The sequence below is a fragment of the Lissotriton helveticus genome, chromosome 3_1 (genome assembly GCF_964261635.1).
Source record: "Lissotriton helveticus chromosome 3_1, aLisHel1.1, whole genome shotgun sequence".
NCBI lineage: Eukaryota > Metazoa > Chordata > Amphibia > Caudata > Salamandridae > Lissotriton > Lissotriton helveticus.
In genome coordinates, this window is record NC_136061.1 from 591,969,491 (window position 1) to 591,993,572 (window position 24,082).

General features: G+C 44.2%; 1 protein-coding gene across 8 annotated transcripts in view; it reads right to left on the bottom strand.

Annotated features, from left to right (window-relative positions):
- The window catches only part of KANSL1L (KAT8 regulatory NSL complex subunit 1 like), a 3,925,143-nt gene that overhangs the window by 1,666,734 nt on the left and 2,234,327 nt on the right, over positions 1-24,082 (bottom strand). For all 8 annotated transcript variants that reach the window (XM_078680571.1, XM_078680572.1, XM_078680570.1 and 5 more), the window contains one exon: positions 16,676-16,794. In XM_078680571.1, coding sequence (XP_078536697.1) covers positions 16,676-16,794 — 119 coding nt within the window. The remainder of the gene's footprint in view (positions 1-16,675; positions 16,795-24,082) is intronic.

Consider the following 24,082-nt stretch of genomic DNA (forward strand, 5'->3'; position numbering starts at 1 on the left):
TTGCAAGGGATACTGGGTAACGAAACTTGGAGACAGCCACGCAAGTCAGCCCATCCTGGATTCCCTTAGGTGTCTAGTTTTTAAAAATGTATAGATTTGGTAGGTTTCCCTGGATGCCGTTTGAGCTAGGGCCCAAAATCCACAGCTAGGCACATTGCAAAAAAAGGGTCAGGTTTGAGTGGAAAATTGTGAAACGTCCACAAAGCGTTTTGGGCCATGTCCTGTTGCGGGCACTGGGCCTACCCACACAAGTGAGGTGCCATTTTTTTCGAGAGACTTGGGGGGGAATGCTGGGTGGGTGGAAGTTTGTTACTCTCTGTAGATTCCAGAACTGTCCATCACCGAAATGTGAGGAAAATTAGTTTTTCGCACACATGTTTGGGGTGAAGCAATATGGAGAGCAAAGCAAGTCAGCTAATCCTGGATTTCCCTACATGCCTAGTTTTTAAAAATGGAGACTTGGGGTGATGTTTTCACATTGCTTTTTGGGCTGTTTCCTGTCACAGTCACTAGGCCTACCCACACAGTTCCATCAGGAGACTTGGGGGGAATGATGGATGGCTGAAGATTTGCGGCGTCCCGCAGATTCCAGAACTTTCCATCACAGAAATGTGAGGAAATTGTGTTTTTTTATACAAATGTTGAGATTTGCAAGGAATTCTGGGTCAAAAATGTCGGAATAGCCATGCAAGTCAGCTCATTCTGAATTTCCATAGGTGTCTAGTTTTAAAAAACATACAGGTTTGCTAGGTTTCAAATGATGGGTTAAATGCTGAATAAATCATACATTCACCCCCAGTCAAGAGTTCTGAGTTAAATCCATTGTTCTTTTGCTCACCATGCCACCCCAGTTTAGACCCAGCCATATGCAAATCAGTCTTGACCCAGTGCCTCATGGGAACAGTTCAGACCGAACTGCTAAGCCAGGTCCTCCCTGGACCGGAAACAAGCATCCTGGGACCGGTTTTTGGGTATTACCCTTCATCAGCCAGGCTAGCTTGAATCCAGTGGCACAGTGAGCAAGGGACCCACTTTTGGCATTACCCATCCCACCGAGGGTAAAAAGTGCTATGCAAACAAATGATGGACGGATTGCTGAATAAATCGTACATTCACCCCCAGTCAAGAGATCCTTTTGAGTTCTCGCTGAGTCAGCGCGCATGTGCTGCTCTGGCGAGACTCTAGTAGGGCTTCTGAAAATGCTACCAGTGTGGCGATGAGCTTGCTGTTACGCGCGAGGGCGCGTGCTTACAAGCAGATGCTGCATCGGCTTTCACTTTTGGCGCGTGCGCGTGATGCTGCATTTGCTTTCACTTTTGGCGACGCTGCATATGCTTTGACTTAGCCACCATGCCCCCCAGTGTGCAATTCACTCTTGGAAATGGTGCACAAATCATTTCTTGCTGATGCGCCCCTCGGTGCCTGGCGGCGCCACTGCAGACGTAGTTTGAGAGGGAAGCCACGCTCTCGACAAACGTCTATATGGAGATACATTTTTCAAATGAAAAACATGAACACCCAGGGTCGCTCAGCGCAGTACCCTCTCCGATTGCACCAGTGCAAAGAGACAGACTGCAACAGGAGACCTGCTCAGCTTTGCTGAATCACTGCACACTGACAGGCAAAGAAGGCACAGCAGTGTAACACTGCACACTGACACAGGAGTGCAACAATGCACAGAGTGACGCACTGCAACACAACACCTGCCAGTCTTATTCAATCTCTGTACACCGACACGCAGAGCAGCACTGAGCAGTGTGACATCACTGCACACTGCACAGGGACCCCCCACGACCGCACCTCTGAGGGCATCACAGGGTGGTGTCTGCCGCAGGACTTCTCACAGGGGCCGTCAATTCATCACCCTATAAACATGCAGTACTGCAGACAATAACTCACCAAGGCAGTGCAGGGTGCAGCTCACTGCAGCTACCCCTGGCACAACACAGCACAATAATCCTGTCTGCAGCACAAAAACATTGATTTCCCCTCTGCAGCCTGCATGTGGCCCTCCATAGAGAACTGGTGTGCTCCTCCTTAACCCAGTGTCCCTGATGACATCACTGCACAGGGACTCTTTCTGCTACACACTGCAACACTATTAATATGACAAATCCGTGGACCCACGAAACGCCTGTGTGCATCTGTGTACCCGACATGTACACCTACGGTCGTGAAAAAGTCCCCTCTACTTTTGACAACTGAACGTTTCTCTCTTACTTAACAACACGCCAACACTGGCAGAATAAGCACTTGGCAGAGAGCAGGAAGTTACGTGTGGTTCCTATTGGACGGGTCAGGAAGGAACGTGCCAATCGGCAGCAGAGGCGCGTACTGGAGGCCAGATCTCTACACTTGTTTCCTGCCTGCATTTATTTGTAATTATATTTATTTGCGTGTGCGGTCGCGCTTCAATGGAATTAGTGTCACTGACTTCACAAACGTGCAGTGTTCACATGTCACAGTGTAGACTGCCTGCGTTCTGCGCTCTCCGCTCTCCAGAAAACAAATTCATCAGCTTGTCTGCGCTCTGCAGGAACTTATAAGGCACGCAGAAACATTGCAGACAAGTCTGAACCAAACAGCTCCGTCATCATTGTTTCAATGTATTTCTCCATGTTTTGTATGTCTGTTGTTTCCGCGACTCCTGTGATTCTTATCTTGTACCTCCTCGATCTCGCTTCCAAATCCTCGTTCTTTTGTCTGATGACATTCAATATGCCATCCATATCGCGCAGTATCTTATCCATGTCCGTTTGTCCTTCTTCTGTTTCCGTCACTCTAGTTTCAAGTACGCTCACGCGGCTTCCTACTTTTCCACTCTTTGCGTTATCCTATCCATTCTTTCTGCAAGAGATTTCAATTTGGAGTCTATGCCTTGAAGACTGGTCTTCAGGTCTTTAAACATTGATTGGATATCCTCTTACGGCGGTGCTGTATTCGTAGCATCCTCGCTTGATTTTGTACACTGGACTCACCATCCGCTGTTTTGCTGATTCTCTTATCAAAGGCGATCTTAGGTTGTCGTGTGTCCGGCTTCCCCATCTTGCCTACTTTAGACAGTGTTAGGTGCCTCCGCTATGTATCTCGTCACACCGGCACGCAGACTCGGGTAAACCAATGTGGCTCTGTCCCTCTTTACCTCTTCAATTCAATTCCGGTCCTCCTCCCTTCCTACTACCCATAGCAGTGAGGCTCCCCACTTCTGGCAAATTGGCGCTCCAGGCCCCTTGTACTGCGTTTCTGGCACGTGAGAAAGGAGCTATACAGTATAAGGAAAATGACATTGTCATGTACCCAGATTTTACACTGCAAGTGCAGGCGGCCCGCAGAGAAGATTTGTCAGCAAACTCAGCACCAAGTACTCATTGATCTACCCTGCCAAGTTACGGATTCAGGGGCATGGTAAGCCCACCTTCTTTACTGATGCTAAGGCCGTGCTGCCATTTGCGAAGCAAATGGCTATAGAACACAAGAAAAGAGCACCGTCGAGTGATACGCACGCTGAAAACCGTCTGAGTGACAATGACTGAGACCTGATTTCCTTTTCGCTGGATATTCAGATAAGTCTGTATGCATGTTTTGTGGGGGAATAGACTGTTCGACAGCTGTAAGATTAGTAGAAAGCGTCACATTGTTCATATGCCATAGATGAGGATACTTTTACAAAGAACCAAGACAAATGTGTTAAGAGCCGCTGTGAACTCTGTGGGCTGCAAATTTTGTGGTAGCAAATTTGAGGATCTGCCACCCTGTCATAAATACAGAGGAGTACCACTGGTGGCCTCAGGTTTCCCTATGGGATGAATCCCTTAGGTTCACTACAGCGGGATACTTGTTCTAAGTTGTGGGATATGGGGGGAGGGATCTCACAACCTGATATGTATGACCTACACCCACTATGACACACATGACTTGCCTCACACGGAATGTTAGGGGGCTAAACGGTCGGCGGAAGCCAAGGTTGGTACACTCCTATCTCTAGAGACACGGGGTAGTCATCTGTTTACTGCAAGAAACACATTTGACAAGGGCGACGGCTGGCATGCTTCGTAATGCCAGATGGGGGGAGGTTGTGGATGCAGGGTACTCAACATATTCGAGGGGGGTTGCAATCTTGAACCGTAAGGGGCTCCACTGGTGAACCCACCACACAATACTGGACAGGGAAGGAAGATATATTCTCATATAAGGTACTCTATACAATCCACCTACTGTCATTGTAAATACATATGGACCGAATACAGACGATCCAGAATTCTTTGCATTCATTTGGCGTAAATTGCAGGCCATGAATAACACGGCAGTCATTTGGGGCGGCGATTTTAATGTGGTTCTCTCAGATTCAGAAGACAGGCGTGGAAGCTTACGTGAACATTACCCGAAGGCGGCAGCAATGCTGCAAGATATCTCAGCTGACCTACATTTAGTAGATTCCTGGGGAGCTAAGGGAAGGCACGTGTGTCACACATCATCGTAATGCATGGTCAAGGCTAGATTTTTGGCTGGTTTCCAGAGATATTCACGCCTGGATCACTGGTGCTATGCACCACCCACACACTTTGTCTGACAATGCACCCGCACAAGTGCAAATTAGAGTACCGAAGCCATACATAACACCATTCAGCTGGAGGTTTCCTTCCGACGCATTGTTAGACCAGGTATTCCGAGAGGAACTAATAGGGAAAATAGATGATTACTTCACACTGAACGAGGGTACGATATATTTGCCTGGGATGCTATGGGAAGCATTTAAAGCAGTGATAAGGTGGGATTGTATAGCACTAAAAACAGGAGTACTTAGGGATATACGCAATACACGGTCGAGACTGGAGAATGAGATCAAAGAGTGGGAAAGATCGCGGTTGCGGTCTCCCTCTGCCACCACCACAGCATTGATAAGATCTAAATTGACGGAGTTTCAGACAGAGGCTGAGAGGGAAACAGCATACCTGCATAAGCATGCACAGGCTAGAAGATATGGAGAGGGGGAGAGAGCTGGAAAAACGCTGGCTGGCTTACTCAGACCACCTAGGGGTGCTGAATACATAACGGAGGTGCGCACGTCAGAGGGGGAACTGGTCAAGACACCGCCTTTAATATTGAATACGATTTCTCATTACTATGAGACATTATACACCTCGAAACTAAACCCTTCCCTGACTGACATAGTGAATTATTTAGACACACTGGCCCTGGCCTGGTTTAATGATGGTGCAAGGCAATACATGGAGCTCCCTATCACAGTGGAAAATATAAGGCAGGTTACAGGCAGTATGCCAGCAGGGAAAGCTCCGGGGGCAGATGAGCTGACGGCAGCCTTTTACAGGGAATACGTGGATATCCTTGCTCCCTGTTTGCTTCAGGTATATCTGGAAGCTATAGAGACGGGAACCCTACCTCTCACCTGCGTGAATCGGCTATAATCGTACTATTGAAACCAGACAAAGACCCCATGGTGCTCGATCCTTACCACCCACTATCCCTTATAAACTTGGATGCTAAGATCTATGCCAAACTTTTGGCAAACAGACTACAATCGATGCTTCCGCAGATAGCCTTATCGGACCAATCTGGCTTTATACCAGATCGATCAACTTCTCACAACTTGAGAACGATGTTCAGACTTCTCCACTACTTGGCCCCCCATGTACAGGCATCGGCCGCATTACTGGACGCTACCAAAGTGTTTGACTCCTTATAATGTAAGTTTCCGTTTGTCTTGTTTACTCAAATGGGACTCAGCCCTCTCTTTATTAAACAGATTCAATTAATATACACGAATCCAACGGCGAGAGTTCGAGTTAATGGACAGATTTCAACGCCCTTTGCGGTGACTAGGGGGACGCGACAGGGCTGCCCCTTGTCACCTCTGCTGTTCGCAATTGCTACGGAACCATTAGCGGCTAGGCTGAGACAACATCATACACATAGAAGCAGAGGGTTCACATCCAGAGGCTTGTTGATCTCGTTGTATGCTGACGATATGATAATATATTTGACAAATCCCAAGGAGAACTTTGTAGTAGTCATGAGAGAACTGATTAGGTATGCCAGATTGACAGACATTCAGATAAATTGGACAAAATCCATAATGGTTCCGCTAACTGACACTACTGATCGATTTGACACAGAATTCCCTATACAGTGGGCAAGTGGTGAAGTAAAATACTTGGGTATATGGATAAGCAGATCGCTACAAGAAATATGGCTAGCAAATTATGGTAGAGTAATAGACTGGTTAGAAAGTAAGGTTCAGCGATGGAAATCGCTGCCATTATCGCTGATAGGCCGGATAGCTATCACTAAAATGATACGATTGACCAAACTCCTGTACTTGTTTGTCAATATACCAATGCTACTTAACACTCACTTTTTTAGACTACTCAGAACACACATTCTTGAATTGATATGGGCGGGCAAACGGACCAGAGTCTCCTGGAAATTGCTGACACTTCCATTTGATCAAGGTGGACTGGAAGCTCCGGATTTTGAGCTATATGCTTACAGCGCACAGGCGCAATTTCTACACTTTTGGCAGCACCCGACACCTTATCAGCCTCATGTGGCGATAGAAATTGACAGAGTGGCTCCCATTCCACTTGCCTCAGCAGTTTATCAGCCTTATAAAAGGCCATGTTTAGAGATTGACCCGGTGAAGGTGACAAGGTGGGCGTGGAAGGGGATTGCAAAGAGACCTAGTCTGGAGGAACTATATGCTCCTTCCATGCCATTAGGAGGGAATCCACTCCTATCTCCATTAACGGATAAGGCAGTCACACTGCGAGCACAGGCAAATGCATTATTGAAAGGAGGAGACATGTACACAGATGGGAAGTTCATGACGCTGCAGCAGATGTGTCCCATGCAGGAACCAACGGCATCGGACATGTTACTGAACTACCAGATCAGAGCTGCTTGTAGAGCTAGATATAAGTCATTCCAGCAGGAACTTCCTATGCTTCCAGCGCTATAAAACATACTATCAAACCCTTCACCTCGCAAACTGATCACACGCATTTACAGTATCACATAAGGGGAATTGTCTATAGTGAAGCCCACGTCCAAGACAGAATGGGAAGGGGACCTCCACATTGACATTATGGACAAACAGTGGCAGTACTGCTGTTTGAAATTAGAAAATCTTTCACCAAACTATAGACTTTGTCTTATTCATTTTAAGTTCTTACACAGACTGTACCGAACACCGTTACAATTGCACCGCATGGGCATACACCCAGATTCCAGATGTTGGAGGTGTCGAGCACAAAGCGCCACATTCTCACATTTATCATGGGAATGTGGAACGATAGAGGGATACTGGGCGGAAGTGTTTAGAATCATTGGACAGATCACTAACAACCAGACGCAAGCCAATCCAGTGACAGCTCTACTGGGGTTCGTACTTAATGTCCCAAAGAATACACGCAAACTTACGGCCATGCTGTTATTATTAGCTAAACGGCAAGTAGCGATGCAATGGAAGAAAAAACGGCCCCCTGCGGTGGCTGCATGGCTTAACACTGGTTTACTACAAAGACCAGCTATCCCATTGCTGGGAACTAATGCCAAGCAGGTCCAGACCTACTGATATCTGGGAACCTTTTGTGAACTGGTTGGACTCTGGTGGGTTGGACCTTCGTGCGGATCAGGACATTGGAAATGAGTAGGGTTGCTATGGAACAGCTGCACACACCAACATCTATGTGGTAAAGAGACATATAGGAGATTACAGGAAGGGAGAGGCGGAGGTGAGAGTGAACAAAGTTATTTGCCAGGGGGTGAGATCCGGGAAGAGACTTCAGAGGAGTGATATGCAGATTGGTGCAGCGATAATTTGATTAAGGCAGGGGGGAAGTGTAGGGGGTAGTTGATCCTAAATTAATATTACTATGTTATATACATTTCAGTAACTGGAATACTTTGAATGGAACGCTTAATTTTTATTGAATATATGACACAAGGACTACACATAGCTGCTGGCCCATTGGGTTGTAGGCGTAAAAGCCGTGTACTTGTTGATACAACTGTATAGATGTCATGGTATCGGCCTCAGGGTTGTGGACAAACAGCTTTGTAAAATGTAATACACGTAATAAACATTTAAAATAAAAAACAAATTTAAAAAAAACAAATGCAGGCTCCGCAAAAAACTTATGAGAGGCATTGTCATTCAAAACACCAGTAGCTCTTACTCTGAAGATTGAGAGACCTGTTTTGTTGCTTTGCAAATGCTTGTTCCATTTGCACACTGGTCTAAATATCTACCTTAGTCTGTTATTTTGAAATAAAGAACACTTCATGTCAAACATCATCTTTAATGCAAATATGGGTAGCCTTAACTGCTTGAGACAGCTGCAGGCTTGTGGACAGATATACTCTATTAAAACAGTGATGCATGACTTACAGTAGCATCTGCTTGCCCTGTAACTTAATCGTAACCTTCCTGGGAGAAAGGGCTGTGTGGTTGCTGCACACTAACACCGACTTCCCCACCTGGGCGCCCTGAGGAAGCCTAGACTTTATTAGGAATATCTGATCTTTCACTGTTATTTAGATTGCTTCGTTTCCAATAAGGGATTTAATTGGATATGGTTGGCCTTTTCAGTTCGCTCAAGCTATGTGGAAGCAGTTCTCCGAACAGCAATCAAACCTAGGGAGCTATTAGGAAAGCCCGCCCGCCACCCCATCGGCTATCGAGACCACCCGCCTAAAGGGCAGGGGTCCCGACATTGGTATTAGGATGCGCCCGCCACAGTGGCGGGCGCATTCCTCAATTTAACATTGTGGTGGGCGGTGCTCACTGCACCGCCCGCCACAATGTGAAAAAAATGCACACATTTAAATGATCGAAGCGGCAGGCACCGCACGGTGCCTGCCGCTTCGATCATGTAAATGCAGGGGGGTACCACAGATACCCCCCGTGTGCCACCACCCTTTGGCCTTCACTGTGGGGGCCCACAGGGGGCCCCCAAAGTGAACACCGCATGCCTTTCCGTGGTGGCATTGCCGCCACGGGAAGGCATTGGAAAATGCACATAGTAATATGTTTTCCGCCCCGGCCGCAAGGAGACCGGGGCGGAAAACAGGCGGGCGGTGTTTTTCACCGCCGCCATCCCCCCCCCGCCATCCTAATATGGCGGGGGGGATTTGGGCTTGCGATGTCGGGCGGATTGCCTCCGCCAGGCCGGCGGTGGCCACCGCCAGCCTGGCGGAGGCAATCCGCCCGACATCGTAATGGACCCCTAAGTGTCAAGACGAGGAAGTGAGCCCTATCTTGTGGGTATTATGTTTCTGTCAGTACTACTTAACCTTCCCGACTTTTCCTCCATTAAGCCTTCCCAGAACACTTTGCGCACCTGCGCATGACTGTGATCTGCTTTCGCCATGCTGATTCATAAATTGGCGTTCGCGCTATGACAGGTGATAGCTTAAATGTGGATGCCATTATGACGGGAGGAATGACTTGTGATGAGGCCCGGGCCGGTAGATCAGGTGACCAAGTAAACTCAGCGGTGTGGTCAGTTCCTTCTGTTTGATCAATGTTCAACACGTCGTAACTCTCAACTTCCTGAAAAGCAGACCGTTCTAGGTGATGTCTTTTTTTTTTTAAGAGAGTTCTTTTACAAATGCAAAAATCCTTAATTATTTTATTTCCCTGAATGCCTTGTCATAAAATATTCCTTCCCCTAAGCTCTTCTGACAGACATTTTAAATAATTAAGAAAAACATGTTGTCGAAAAGCAATTTGCTAGGAGTCATCGTGGTGTAATTAATCAAATCAACCACAGTGTTATGGAGGTATTCTGCACATAGAAAGGTCAAAACAATGGGGCATATTCACAAGGAACAGCGAAAATGAACGCTAAGGGCGCTTAGCGTAAATTTTTTTAACACCCCCTATCTCTGGATAATATCGCCTGGTTATCACGTTATTAACAACGCTAACCGCCTAGGCGATAAAAAAATCCAGCGATAGCGGCATTTTGGGAGGTTATCGCTGGTAATGCAGCGATAAAACTACAAGGATAGGGATATTCTTGTTGATAGCCCATGGTGCACTTAGCCATGTAATCCACCTCCCATTGGATTACATGGCTGAGTCTGAAAATGAGCAGATGTAAAAAACAGTGTTAACCGTGGTTAGCGCTGCTTTCTTTGTCTCTAACAGGGTTAGCGTGAAGCTTGATAATAGGAGAAATGTCGCTTAGCGACATTTCTCCCATTATTTTGCTCTGGAATGCCCACTTTGCATCTCATTAGAGATGCAAAGGGAAGCGTAGTGAAAAAAGGTGCTAACATGCGATTTTGCATGTTAGCACCCTGTTGTTAATACGGCGATATTTTTATCTCCGCTTCTTTGGCTTTTAAAGCCAAAAAAGCGGAGCTAAAGCCCTTGGTAATATGCCCCAATATTCTCTGCAGAATGAAGTTAACATTAAGGGCCAGATGTAGGTGGCCATTTACCGGCCGGTAATGGTCGATTTCGGCCGTTACCGACCGGTAAATGGGTTTTTGGAATGTAGGGGGCCAATTTTACTGATTCGGTAAATTTGGGTGGTAAAATACCGAATCCTGGTGTGCTTGCACATGTGTGCATGCACACCTATGCCATGTGACAGACATACATGCCCTCAGGGCATGTCTGTGTGCCACATGGCACACATGCCAGTATTTGGGGTGCTAGAGGGTGTCAAAGTGACACCACCTGCAACCTTGCTCGAATCGGTATTTACTGATTCTCTAATGCCCATTGATTCCTATGGGCTTCAATGCCCAGAGGAATCAATGGGCATTACCGAATCGGTATTTACAGAATCGGTAAATACCGAATCTTAACGATTCCGTATTTACCGAATCTGTAATACCTACATCCTCCCCCCCTCTATTTTACCACTTCTTAAATACCGAATCGGTAAAATTCAGTATTTAAGAAGTGGTAAAATAAAATTACCTACATCTAGGCCTCGGTCGTTTAGCTAAACTGGAAGAGGCTGGAAAACTCTGTGAGAAATATTTTTAGATAGTGCTCAGTCTTGTTCTCGTTTGAGTGAGAATCTAATATTTATTTTTTCTAATATATTGATTTGCTTGTATTTGGACAATGTTTGAACAAAATATCACACATTTTCGTATGCAACAGAATGCAGTATGCAGCAATAGAATTAGGCACTGCAATGCACTTAAATAAAAGCACTTCTTCACCAACAAAAAAGCTGATCAGCTGTACACATTAAAATGGAAAGGAGGGAAAAACAAAGGACGTGGAGAAACGTTATTATTGTGAATTGGAGAGCAATAAAAATAAACGAAAATCAAACTACCTTATGCCTGTGATATATATACAAGTGACACAAAAGTTTCAACAACAGACCAAGGTAAAAATGACAAGTGGCAGACGATTTACGGACCTTATCAGCTTGGTGGCTTTTAAATGGATGATAAAGGCTACGTTTTCCAGATGCCACTTTGACAACTCCCCAAACAAGAACTGGCATAGCCAATAGGTTTCGCTTTTTGGACCTTATAAATATTTAGTTCTGCAGCACAATATCCTTGGTGCAACAACACCAACTGTTGCATGGCTAAACACTTATAAGGTCCCAAAGGCGAGACCTATTGGCTATGCCAATGCTTCTTGTATTTGTCACCCCAAGTGGGACGTGTATGTCCAGTCGTGGGTCCCGTGCTCTCCAAGTCACTGGAGTCAAGCTATCCTAGCTGATGAGGGCTGAAAGCCCAAAACCGGTCCCAGGATGCGTGTTTCAAGTCCAGGGAAGACCTGGCCTGGCAGTTTGGGCTGGACAATTCCCATTGGGCGCAGGTTCAGGACTGATTTGCATATGGCAGGGTTCAAACTGGAATGGCATGGTGGGTAAAAAAACAATGAATTTAGGCCCAGCTCTCTGTACTGGGGTGAATGTATGACATTGTGTCCATCAATTGTTCGTTTTGCAGGTTTCCCCACAGGGCGGCTAATCTAGGGCCTAAAATTGCTCAAGGCTTAGACAAACAAGTGAGGTGGACGTTTGTGGCTCCCCTCAGATTCCAGAACTTTCCATCACAGAAATGTGAGGAAAATTTGTTTTTTAAGACAAATTTTGACATTCTGGATAACAGAACCCGGTGAGAGCCACACAAGGTACCCCATCCTGGATTTCCCTGGGTGTCTAGTTTTTACAAATGCACAGGTTTGCTAGGGTTCCCTAGGTGCCAGCTGAGTTTGGGCCCAAAATCTACAGCTACGCACATTGCAAAAAAACGGCCAGTTTTCAGTATAAAAATATGATGGATCCACATTGTATTTTGGGCCTTTACCTGCTACAGGCAGTAGGTCTACCCTCACAAGTGAGGTACCATTTTCGGAGCACGAAAAATCCACTCGCCCACTCACATTGTCAAGCAAGATTTATTCAGGACAAACTATTTTTAGGGACTACTTGCCCTATCCAGCAAGTTGAAAATCTTCTAACTTCAGTCACAAATCAAAAAGTAAATGTAGGAAGACAATCTAACTTTTGACCTCTGTCTCTGAAAGCAGAGAAAATGTGACAAAATAACAAGATTTAAAGGCATCTTTATTGCTCACAAAGTGAAAGAGCAATACAAATGCCTTTAAATCTTATCTTGTCACCTTTGGTGGCTTTCAGAGACAGAGGGCAAAAGTCAGTTTGCCATCCTACATTTAGTTTTCTTTCTGTGACTAAAGTTAAAGGATTTTGTAAAGTGAACTGTATGATAATTGAACTGAGCAACGCATGTTAAATGAAATGCTGTAAGACTTAAGTTTTTTTCTAATAAAACACTGAAATAGCTAAGTGAACTGTTCAAACACTTCAAATATATTTCACTAGTTATGAAGTCCCACTTTTGTAATTCTGAGGTGAACATTTTTTTTTATAGGATCAAAATAAATTAGACCACTTTAGTTGGTGATGTGCAAATTTTAAATATTTTTGCAGAAACACATCTGTAAATGACAGTGCACTATCACATCATCCTTTGGTAATATATTTATGTAAAGTGAGTTTTTTAAACATGAACTGGGAATTATTACTGCTCCTCCCCAGATGACAATGCTATCAGTGAACTAAGAGGTAAGCCAGGGATCATGGATACCCTATATATTGATTCTTGGTATATATGAAGCAAACATTTAGTCTAATAAATAAAATGATTTTTTTTGTACAGCAGGAGAAGTGAACTTGCATATTTGAAGGTGTTCTCTTATGTGATAATAAAGAAAAAGGCAGCTCCATAAGACAAAATATTTGCCTAGGATTTGAGACCAGTTAACAGGTCAAGTATATTACAGTTAGGTCAAGCAGTTACTAGAGCAGCAGATCTAGTAACATTTTTATGATTTTTATAGCCCTGATTTTTATTGAGATTGGGATTTCAAGGGATTCTGGGTAAAACAAAAACATGGACAACCACGTAAGTCAGCCCATACTGGATTCCCCTGGGTGTCTAGTTTCCAAAAATGTGCAAGGGTGCTGGGTTTCCCTAGATGCCGGCTGTGCGAGTGCCCAAAATCCACAGCTAGGTACAATGCTAAAAAAGGGGCAGTTTCCAGGTAAAACATGTTATATGTCCACCTTATGTTCTGGGGCATTTCCTGTCGCGGGCACTAGGTCTAGCCAACCAAGTAAGGTACTATTTTTATCTGGAGATTTGGGGGAATGCTGGGTGGATGGAAGAGTGTGGCTCCTCGCATATTCCAGAACTTGCCATCACAGAAATGTAAGGAAAATGTGTTTCTGGGTAACAGAACCTGGTGAAAGCCGCACTAGTCACCCCACCCTGGATTCCCCTGCGTATCTAGATTTAAAAAATATACAGGTTTGCTACGTTTTCCCAAGTGCAGGCTGACTAGGGCCCAAAATATACACTGCAAAAAAAGGGGCAGTTTTTAGTGGAAAAATGTGTCCACGTTGCGTTTTGGGCCATTTCCTGTTGTTGACACTAGGGCTACCCACACAAGTGAGGTACCATTTGTATCAGGAGACCTGTGGAAATGCTGGATGGGTGGAAGTTTGTGGCTCCTCGCATATTCCAGAACTTGCCATCACACAAGTGTAAGGGGAAAATTTAGTTTTTTTAGACAATTTTGAGGTTTGCAAGAGATTCTGGGCAAAAAATCGTGGAGAGAGCCATGCAAGTCAGCCCATCATGGATTCCCCTAGGTGTCTAGTTTTTTTTAAATGTACAGGTATGCTAGGTTTACCTAGATGCCGGCTGAGCTAGGGCCCAAAATCCACAGCTAGGCACTTTGCATAAAAAGGGGCAGTTTGCAGGTGAAAAATGTGATATTTCCACAGTTTGTTTTGGCCCATTTCCTGTCACTGGTACTAGGCCTAGCCACACAAGTGAGGTATCATTTTCATTGGGAGACTTGGGAGAATGCTGGGTGGAAGGAAGTTCATGGCTCAACTCAGATTCCAGAACTTTCCATCACAGGAATATGAGGAAAGTGTGTTTCTTTAGACACATTTTTTGGATTTCAAGGGATTCTGGATATACAAAATGTGAGGAGAGCCACACAAGTCACCCAATCCTAGATTCCCCTAGGTGTCTAGTTTAAAATAATGTACTGGTTTGGTACGTTTCCCAAAATGCCGGCTGAGCTAAGGCCGAAAATCCCTAGCTAGGCACATTGCAAAAAAGGTTCAGTTTTCAGTGGAAAAATGTGATGTGTTGATGTAGCGTTTTGGGCCATATCCTGTTGTAGGCCCTATGCCTACCCACATGAGTGAGGAATCATTTTTTGGGGGCAATGCTGGGTGGAGGAAGTTCGTGGCTCCCCTCAGATTCCAGAATTTTCCATCACAAAATTGTGGATATATTTGTTTTTTAGACTCATTTTGAGGGTTGCAAGAGAGCTGGGTAGGAAATTCAGAGATGTGCAAATAACCACTATTTCTAAACTCCATATCTTGTTTCCATTTCGATAATACACAGGTTACCTTGATACCTATCTTGCACTCTTTATATTTTACCAAATGAATAGCTGTATAACCAGTACACAATGAAAAACCTTTGTATCGTGTAACTCAGTAATTGACTCTTGGTACCTCGGGTTCTTCGTGAACATACAAGCCCTATACATTCTCGCAACCAAAAGGGTCCTGCAATTGTAACGGTATATTGCTTTTGAAAATCTGTCATAGTTAGACGAAGTTACAGGTGAAAACGTAGGCACAAAAGGCTGGGGTTTTCTTTCAACTCAAATCCAATATTTGTTTTTATTTCAACTGTTACTTTCATCCAGGAAAACCTTGAAGGATTTACCCAAATAACCACTTGCTGAATTCAGAATTTTGTCTACTTTTCAGAAATGCATAGCTTTCTGGGATCCACCATTGGCTTCACAACCATTACTATCACTAACTGGAAGGAGGTTAAAAATGCAAAAAATAGGCTATGTCCCAGTAAAATGCCAAAACTGTGTTGAAAACTTTGGTTTTCTGTCAAAAGTGTTCCTGTTTCTGAAAGCTGGGTAAATGGTGATGTTAGCACTGCAAACCATTTGGTGATACCATTTGCAGGGAGAAACCCAGATGCTTTCGTCTGCAGCACTTTTTACCCCAAAAACCCAAATGTAGCTGTATTTTAGCTAATTTCTCTGAACCCTCCAGGGGAAGCCACAAACCTTGGCTGCCTTTCGAATACCTTTGATGTTGGAAAGAAAGACGCACATTTGGTGTGAATTCCTTATGTGCACAAAAAGTTATGGGGGCCTAAGCAGGAACTACCCTAAATATAAAAAAAAGGCATGGCACGGGGGAGAAAAGACCTGGCAGTGAAGGAGTTATTATTCATGAGGTAAGTTGATTACGAGTCTTACGACGCACACTAATCTGAATTTTAACAACAGACCCATTAGTACATAAGTTGGTTTGTAAAATGTTATACTACTCTTAAAAGTACTGCTCGCAAATTGCGACCAGTGTCTGGACTTTTTACTCTAGATACTGAAGATGGCTAACACAATGCCACCATCTGCAAGTCTTGTGAGTTCTGTGACTCCATGCATCATGTAGTCCTTCATGTCTTTACTTAGGTGTTTAACATAGAGCATTATTCCAAGACACAAGAATTCTAGCCAGATGGCACTCCTCTCTGCACACCCCTCAGTCCTCTTCTGCTCCTGAAGACATGCAAGTTTAGGAGCTTTGGAATAATGCCTAGTGTTGGACTATTGCACACTGCATTCTTACACCTGCAAATTGTTCTAACATTCCCTACTTTATTTCAGTTTGAAAAGACTGTCAAGTAAATCATCCATAGTTTTGAACTATTGATTTAGCAAAGTTAAAAACAAAATATTGCTTTGCTCTAGGGGAATAAACAGAAGGAAAGTATAAGATAGCTCTGCTTGAAATGCAGAGCAAATTGCTTCAAACATGCAGGATCATGATTTGTTCTTACATGCCATATTCTTTGTAAGGTTAGCTTGTTCCTTTTAAGTCTTGGGAGAACAATGATCTGGTGAAAGGTGGGTTTAATTTAAAAAGAGGGAAATGAAACACAGACTGTGACAGTAATTCAATAGTGGTTTTTCCTATAAATTATACATTTGATATGCATGTAAAAAGAATAAACAGATTCACACAATGCAAGGCAATCAATATTTCATTTCATATTCTCTTTGGAAGAAATGCGTTTTACAGACCTGAGTTGATGGTTTGTGAGATGACCTAGGTGTCATGGTAAAATCAGAGACGGTAGATGCTGGCTGGGAGTCGTAAGACACTTGATGCAAAGGGAAAGTTGATTCAAAATGTACGCTTTCTGTGTTGGCAAATAAAAAAATACAAGATTATTTTTTACCAAACATTACCATTGACAATCAAACCCCCAACTCTTTTGAGTTTCTTTTTTATCTTTTCAATAAAATTTTCCTGAAGATTTTAGTCACTACAACAAACTATTCGTTTGATCTAGGAAACTAATAGTAGTAAGTGTAATATTGAACTGTGTTTAGTAATGAAATCTTCTATTTGGGGTTACATTTAATATTAGGCCTAGATTGCCAGTTGGCCACCTGTGCCTCCGCTCTGCCAATCACATCAGACAGGTTTACCGCACCTGGAATTATCGAGCGCAGGTACCAGGCTTGATTTTACTGGGCAGAAAATCGCGACGAATATAGTATTACTTGGTATTCAATATATTTATCGTAACGTTTCTGAAGTGTAAGTGTCAAAACTGAGAATACTGCTCCTCAAAGCAAAAGAGTAGCTGACAGCCAAGATGTTTGCGTACGCAGTAAATAAACAATGCCTAGTAAAACAAATCCAGGCATAGGAATCTGTGGTCTGAGAGAAAGAGGCTTGGGGGTGGGGCGGGGGAGAGCCAGAATTGACATAGGTAGAGTGGCCATGCAGGGATATCTCTTTCTATTTTCTAATAGGTTGACTGGTGGCAGATGGGTTAAGGGGAGCTGAAATTGTGGCACCCCCTCCATGTACCTGACCCCCAGCGGGACAATATACATGTTTTTTTAAATCTGAAGAGCTTTCCTTTGCGGCTCATTTTACTACACCCCCGGGACAACCTATTGTTTTCCTTTTGGATTTTCTGTTCTGTTGCTACTGTTCTCAATGTTTACGACATTTGTGTGAGTACAACCACAACTCCCAGTTGACACCATTTGTTTAGAGTATATAAGATTTCTAACGTATAAAATTGGCAGACCTTGGTTTGGATGATGTTGGATTTCCTATCACACAGAATTTAAAGCTTACCATGGCTGGAATCACTGTATATGTTTATTGCTAACATGTAATGGTCTATGATCATCTGGAAGTTCTTTTAAATGATTACCTGGTTGAAGCCAGTAGTGGATTAAATGATAGACAGTGAATGTACTTGGATGTGACCTATTATGTTCATCATGTGATGGCTCTTGCTCTATTATACATGTTCACACTATATTATTCAAAATGCCAATAAACATATGTTTAAAGAAAATCTCTTTCAATTCCCTTAAACTGTAAGCCTGAGGTGACTATTAGAGGCGACCTGTGCTTACTTGGTAAATGGAAGGAAGGACTTGCAGCACAGAATAATGTGCCCAACGAACATTTATTAATCAGTGTTTACCAACTACAATGCTAATAAAAACAACCGAGAACATTTGTAGTGAAGAGGACTAAAACCAGCAGGTGAGACTGCTCGATTTAAAGCACTGTAGTAAGATATCACGTGTATTGTTACCTAGACTGAGTTCATGTCCAGTCAAACCGTGGAGACTAAATAGCCTGAGAATTCCGATTTTGTGGAGCAGAGTAACCGATAAATGTTATTGCTTTAAAACAAAATGAAAATTAAACTTTGTAACTTCATGAATCCAATGACTTAATTTTCCACCCGATACTTTTAAACTTCTCTGTTGTAACCATAATGTAAATGTGGCGGACCTGTTATGAAGAATCTCATACTGAGAGATGCTGGAAACTATGTTTATTGAAGATAAATAAGCGACTAGCCCTTTACAAAAAGGAGCCTAGCAATAACTGTCATGGTAGGCATCGAACACACCTAAATTACACATTCTACTGATGTCAATGTGTTTCATGCTCCTCCTGTTGTATGGCATTTTAGGATCTGAGCGAAATTTACTGATTCATGCCCTTATATAGGTACAATTCACATTACCCTTATATAGGCATAGAAATCATAACCATATTTAGGCATAGCCCATGCAGTCCAAATACAGGCATGGCTACTTCCACTCACTCCAAAAAGCCACACATCAACACACTTATCCCTTCTTTAAACAAAGAGTAATCTTCCTTTTCCCTCCCCTTGAAACATTCCTTTCCCCTCTCCTCCCTCTTTCCCCTTGGAACGTTCCTCCAGAGTTCACTCTAGAATGTTGGTGATTCTGTCAGTTATGAGGAGTGGATGACAGAATAAAGACGTTTGCACTCACCCTGCCTCAGAGCGTCTTTACTTCACAACACTGACGACAAATTGGTTTAGGGGGCCATCTCTGTCATCTCCCCTTTGTTTACTCTCTCCTACCTGCGTTTCTACTTAATATTCTTCAGTTCTGAAGTGACTTTCCGGTAGGAGACTCCAGCGTCTCCTTGGGGATTGCCTTCATATCCTGGTGGAAGTTTCATTGAAGGTATTCCTAGAACGTTCTCTAGAAGAGCCAGCCTACCAAGCACCCGAGTTTCCTGCGCCTGCTGCCTCTAGTTCAATACTTGTCGAATTTGCCATCGGCTGCCGCCTCTACTGCCATTGCCTGTGTGCTGACCCCTGTGGAGCGACCCTCAACCTACGCGGCACCTCATGCTGTGGTACAGGTCAACTGAAGTGTGACTCCTTCTCACCGCAGCAACCGAAGTGCTTCCTTTCCTCGCTGGTCAACATTGGGTTTCTCCGTCATTGCCTTGTGCCGATCCTGTAGAATTTGCCGTCGGCTGCTGCTTCTACTGCCATTGCCTGTGTGCTGATCCCTGTGGAGCGACCCTCAACCTACTCGGCACCTTATGCTGTGGTTCGGGTCATTCACTTGAGATGACCATTTTGCTGTGAAGTGTGTTCTGGAAGGTGTCTGCTGTTTCAGGGAGTTACGTGCTTCACTCGGTTTTCCTCACGAGGTCTGCTCCTGTGCCTTCCTGGGATCGGGTGCATTGCTGAGCATCACACAATTGGATCTGCTGACTGGGCTGTCCAGCTTGTTACCTTCTTGTGTCCCCGTAGCCAGCTCACCGGAGAGGATTCATTGGACTCCTCAACCTGCTGTGGGGTGCCGTTCTGGAGAAGTCCTTGCCTTTGTGGGGTCAGTGTGGAATCTGGACTGTTCGGGCTCCTAAGCCTGCTGTGTTTCCTGGTACTCCGTACAATTACTCATTGTGGCGGACCTCTGGTGCATCGTCACCTCACCGTTTAGGTTGTGGCCGCCTCCTGCCTTTGCCGATCCACGGAGGAGTGATCTCCTGAGCCCCGCTGGCCCTACTCACAGCCTGCAGTTCCTTTTGGCACCCCAGCCTGCTTTCTACTATGTGGCACAGTGGTTTTCGTGAGAGCATTCTGCCTGCTCCCCAGAGGGACATCTCGTGGAGCGTAGCCTCCCTCAGCCGGCCGTAGACCCGGCTCTTCAAGATCTCGTCAGTTCCTGTCAGGACGACGATTTTGGCGCCCCAGCCCCCTCACAGCCTTCTCCTCAGAGCCAGGTTGTCAAATCCTGCTGGCACCAGTCTCTTCACAGCCGGTCTTCAGTGAAATACGTCGTCAGTTTCACAGCACCCTAGCCACCTCACAGCCTTCTCCTCAGAGCCGGGTTGTCAAATCCTGCTGGCACCAGTCTCTTCACAGCCGGTCTTTAGTGAAATACCTCGTCAGTTTCACAGCGTGCCAACTGCCACAGAGCCTGTTCATCAAGCTTGCTGCTATTTCCTTGTTTTATCTCCTCCATTAAATGACTCTGGCGCTCCATCTACGGCCGGCTGTGTGAGCATATCCTGCATTTTTTCCTTTGGATTCTTCCACCAGTTACACAAGTAAGACTCTTCCTTTTCAGCTGCCTGCTGTTGCACACACAGAGCGCCTTAGACTGTCATCTAGGGGACAGTTTAGAAGCTACCTGCATGAGTTTGTACAAGTTAACATATGGAACAATATCAACTGTTTCTCCATGCTTTTGATAGTTTTAAATAAGGTTCCCTCCAGTTCCTTATTATTCTGGGGGGCACATGTCTATGTGGTAAGAAGAGTGTTTGGACTTATCTCTCCACACGTATTACTTCACTTCCTTTTGTCTTAATATATTACAGAGCTCCTTAGTTTTTCCATCCTCCCCATGTTTACCACTTACCTTGTCATTTTGTGATTTAGCTCCTACCATGTGCGTTTCTTATTTGATACGCACACCTTTCACACAGAAGTATCTCTTACCTAAGTCATGTTTACGTATGACACTACTGGGAGCAGTTTGCTATTTACTTCAGTGAAATCAGCATTACGCATCCAACCTGTGATGTGTATCAGAACCACTTTTACTTTTCTATGATACAACAGGTGGGGCAGTTTTATTTGTTCTTCAGTGACAGTGGCATACGTTACTTGCTTGTCAGGCCCTTTGGTGCTGTTCTGCCCTTTGCAAACTTCCTTGGGTTGTAATTCTGATAGTGCAGCCTCACATAAAAAAAAATCATTCACGTTTTCTTCACACTTAATTCTCCTTTTTGGACTCCCACTCCTATATTTACTCCCTCCTTCCCACCTTCCAGTTGCAACGTGGCATTGTGTGACCTTTGCCCCTGCGTTTAAATTTCTGCTGCAGCTTAACCAGCCAGCTTCCTTCCCCACTATGGCTGGACAAGCTATGAGCCAACCTCCTCCGTTCCTCAATGAAATTGGAGAACCGGATATTCACTGGAAGGAATGGATAAACTTATTTGCCTCATACCTCATTGCCATTGGCAGCAAAAGGTATTCAGCAGTTCGCAAACAACACATATTGTTGCATAATCTAGGCATACAAGGCAGGAAGATTTATAACACCTTACCTGAACCAGAACTAGAAGAGGATGAGGATGATACAGATGAGTTTAAAGTCACCCTATTAAAATTAGAGGCACATTTAGGTGACAGAGTAAATGTAGTCTTGGAGTGACATAAGTTCTTTAGCCGCATTCAAGGTAAACAGGAATCTGTCATTAATTACATAGCTGCTCTTAGAGGCCTGACACAACTATGTGACTTTGGTGATCTCACCGATTCACTCATCTGGGACCAACTTGTAAGGTGCACAAACAATAGTCGTATCCAGGAAAAGCCCTTGCAAAAAAAACCACCTTAAAAGAAGCTGTTAATATAGCGGTCTCTGTGGAACACACTGCTAAGTGTTTAAAAGAGATGAAGAATCCCAATGAGCACGTTGCCAATGTTCGCAATAGCAGTGATGCACAGGTCAATTCCATTGATAATGAGGTATTCAAGGTTAGAACTGGAGAAGTCAAAGATAACCATCCTGCTAGGGAAAAAGGTAGGTTGAAATGCTACAGCTGTGGCAGCAGCAATCACCTTGCTAATGGTGTGCGTTGTACTGCCCGTAATGTCACGTGTGTAAAATGTAACAAGAAGGGGCATCTGGGTAGAGTGTGTAACAACAGTGAAAACTACCAGGTGAAAGTAGTACACAGTGAAGGTGATTTCGCTCCTAAGTATGTGTTCCAAGTAAATGCTAGAGACTGTCAAGCTTCCCCAAGTTCTCAAGAACAATTCTGTGACCACAGGTCCATTGATTATCCGAAATGTACCATCCTTGTGAATAATAATCCCATAGAGGTGTTTGCTGATTCGTGTGCCCCCGTTACCTTATTTAATACTGATGTCATAAATGAGATGTTTGATACCTTCAGTCTCAACATTTTAGAACCTGATATTTCAGCTGTAGGGTATGCTGAAGAGAACATCCCATTAGTGGGAATGATGATGGCGGGTATTCAATTTAAAGAGAGAACCACCTGGGGTAACGTGTACATGGTAAGCAAAGGTTCCAATCTGTTGGGTTGGCTTCATCAAAGAGAGTTGGGGATTGTGCTTGATCCTAATAACAAAGACCAGGTCCAATTAGCTGAGCGGGAGGAGGAAACCAGCAGTATTTTAACTAATCAATCTGAAATGTTCTCCTGAGTAGGTCACCTGGTAAATAGTACTGCCTGTGGTGTACTTCCCACGGGAGTGAACACAATTACGAACCAAAAATCTGTATCTGAAACTGAGGGTGTTAAAAGATCGGCCTGGAGAGAAAACTCATGCTCCTTCAGGAAATCCTACAGCAGTTCCTAAAATACCATGGACTAAGTTGGCATTAGAAATATTCGGCCCCACGGAACAATTAGGAGTCCTGAAGAGATTTCTAATTGTACTCATGGACTACACTTCTCACTGGATTCAATACAAGTTTGTTTCAAGGGTCTCGACCAAAACCCTCATCGATTTTGTAAGAGAGTCATTCGCATGTGAATGTGTGCCAGCTTGCATAGTCACCAACAATGGTATTAAGTTCCCTTCTATTGAAATGATGGCATTCCTAAACGATCTGGGCATCAAGCATGAAGAAACCACTTTGCAATGTCAAGGGGACAATGACCTCATGTGTAAATCTGTAATCTTGATTAAAAATCTCACTCAATTAGCTTTTGCCAATAATATGGATGTGGATAAGACGTTAACAGAAGGGATTTGGGCATATCACACCTCTTCCGACTTGATAACGGGAGTAACCCCTTTTGCTTCCATCAGGGGAAGAGATCCGATTGCCAAATCTATTATTCCCTGATTCACCTCTCATATAGCCTTCTTCAAAGATGTAACCTGTTGTATGTTCATCCACCTGGGCAGCTATGTGTTTCCGTGCCCTTTGGTCTCTGGTTGTCTACCTTCAACTGAATTGTATGTTAGTTTTATTGTTTAGTACCCCTCCTTGGGGTACCTTATCCCTCTGCAATTTCAGCAACCGCCTGCTTCCATTGTACATCCTTCCCTGCGTAGAGAGATGTGTTGTAATCTTCCTTTTTCCTTCCCTTGGAACATTCCTTTCCCCCTCCTCCCTCCTTTCCCTTGGAACGTTCCTCCAGAGTTCACTCTAGAATGTTGGTGATCCTGTCAGTTATGGAGAGTGGATGACAGAATAAAGACGTTTGTACTCACCCTGCCTCAGAGCGTCATTACTTCACAACACTCTTCACAACAGATTTCAAAATCTTACAAAGAAAAACCACAAAATGTCACTTCTTATGTAAATCATTAGAGACCTTACATACAAGAGGATATTCTCGAAGGGAACATTGGAAATGCAATCAGGGGGAAAAAAGCCAATTTGGAATTCTGGGGATCCTTGCCACTATCAGTTGCTGGCAAGGTGGCGCTTCTTAAAATGGTGACTTTACCGCACCTTCTATTCTTCTTCAGGGCCTTACCGGTCTGGATTCCAGCAACCTATTTTAAGCAGCTCAGAACAATGGTCACATCGTTTTTAAGGGGTAAGGGCAGACGCAGGGTGGCCCTCGGAATGCTCGTGAGACCCCGTGCGGAAGGAGGGCTAGCGGTTCCGGAC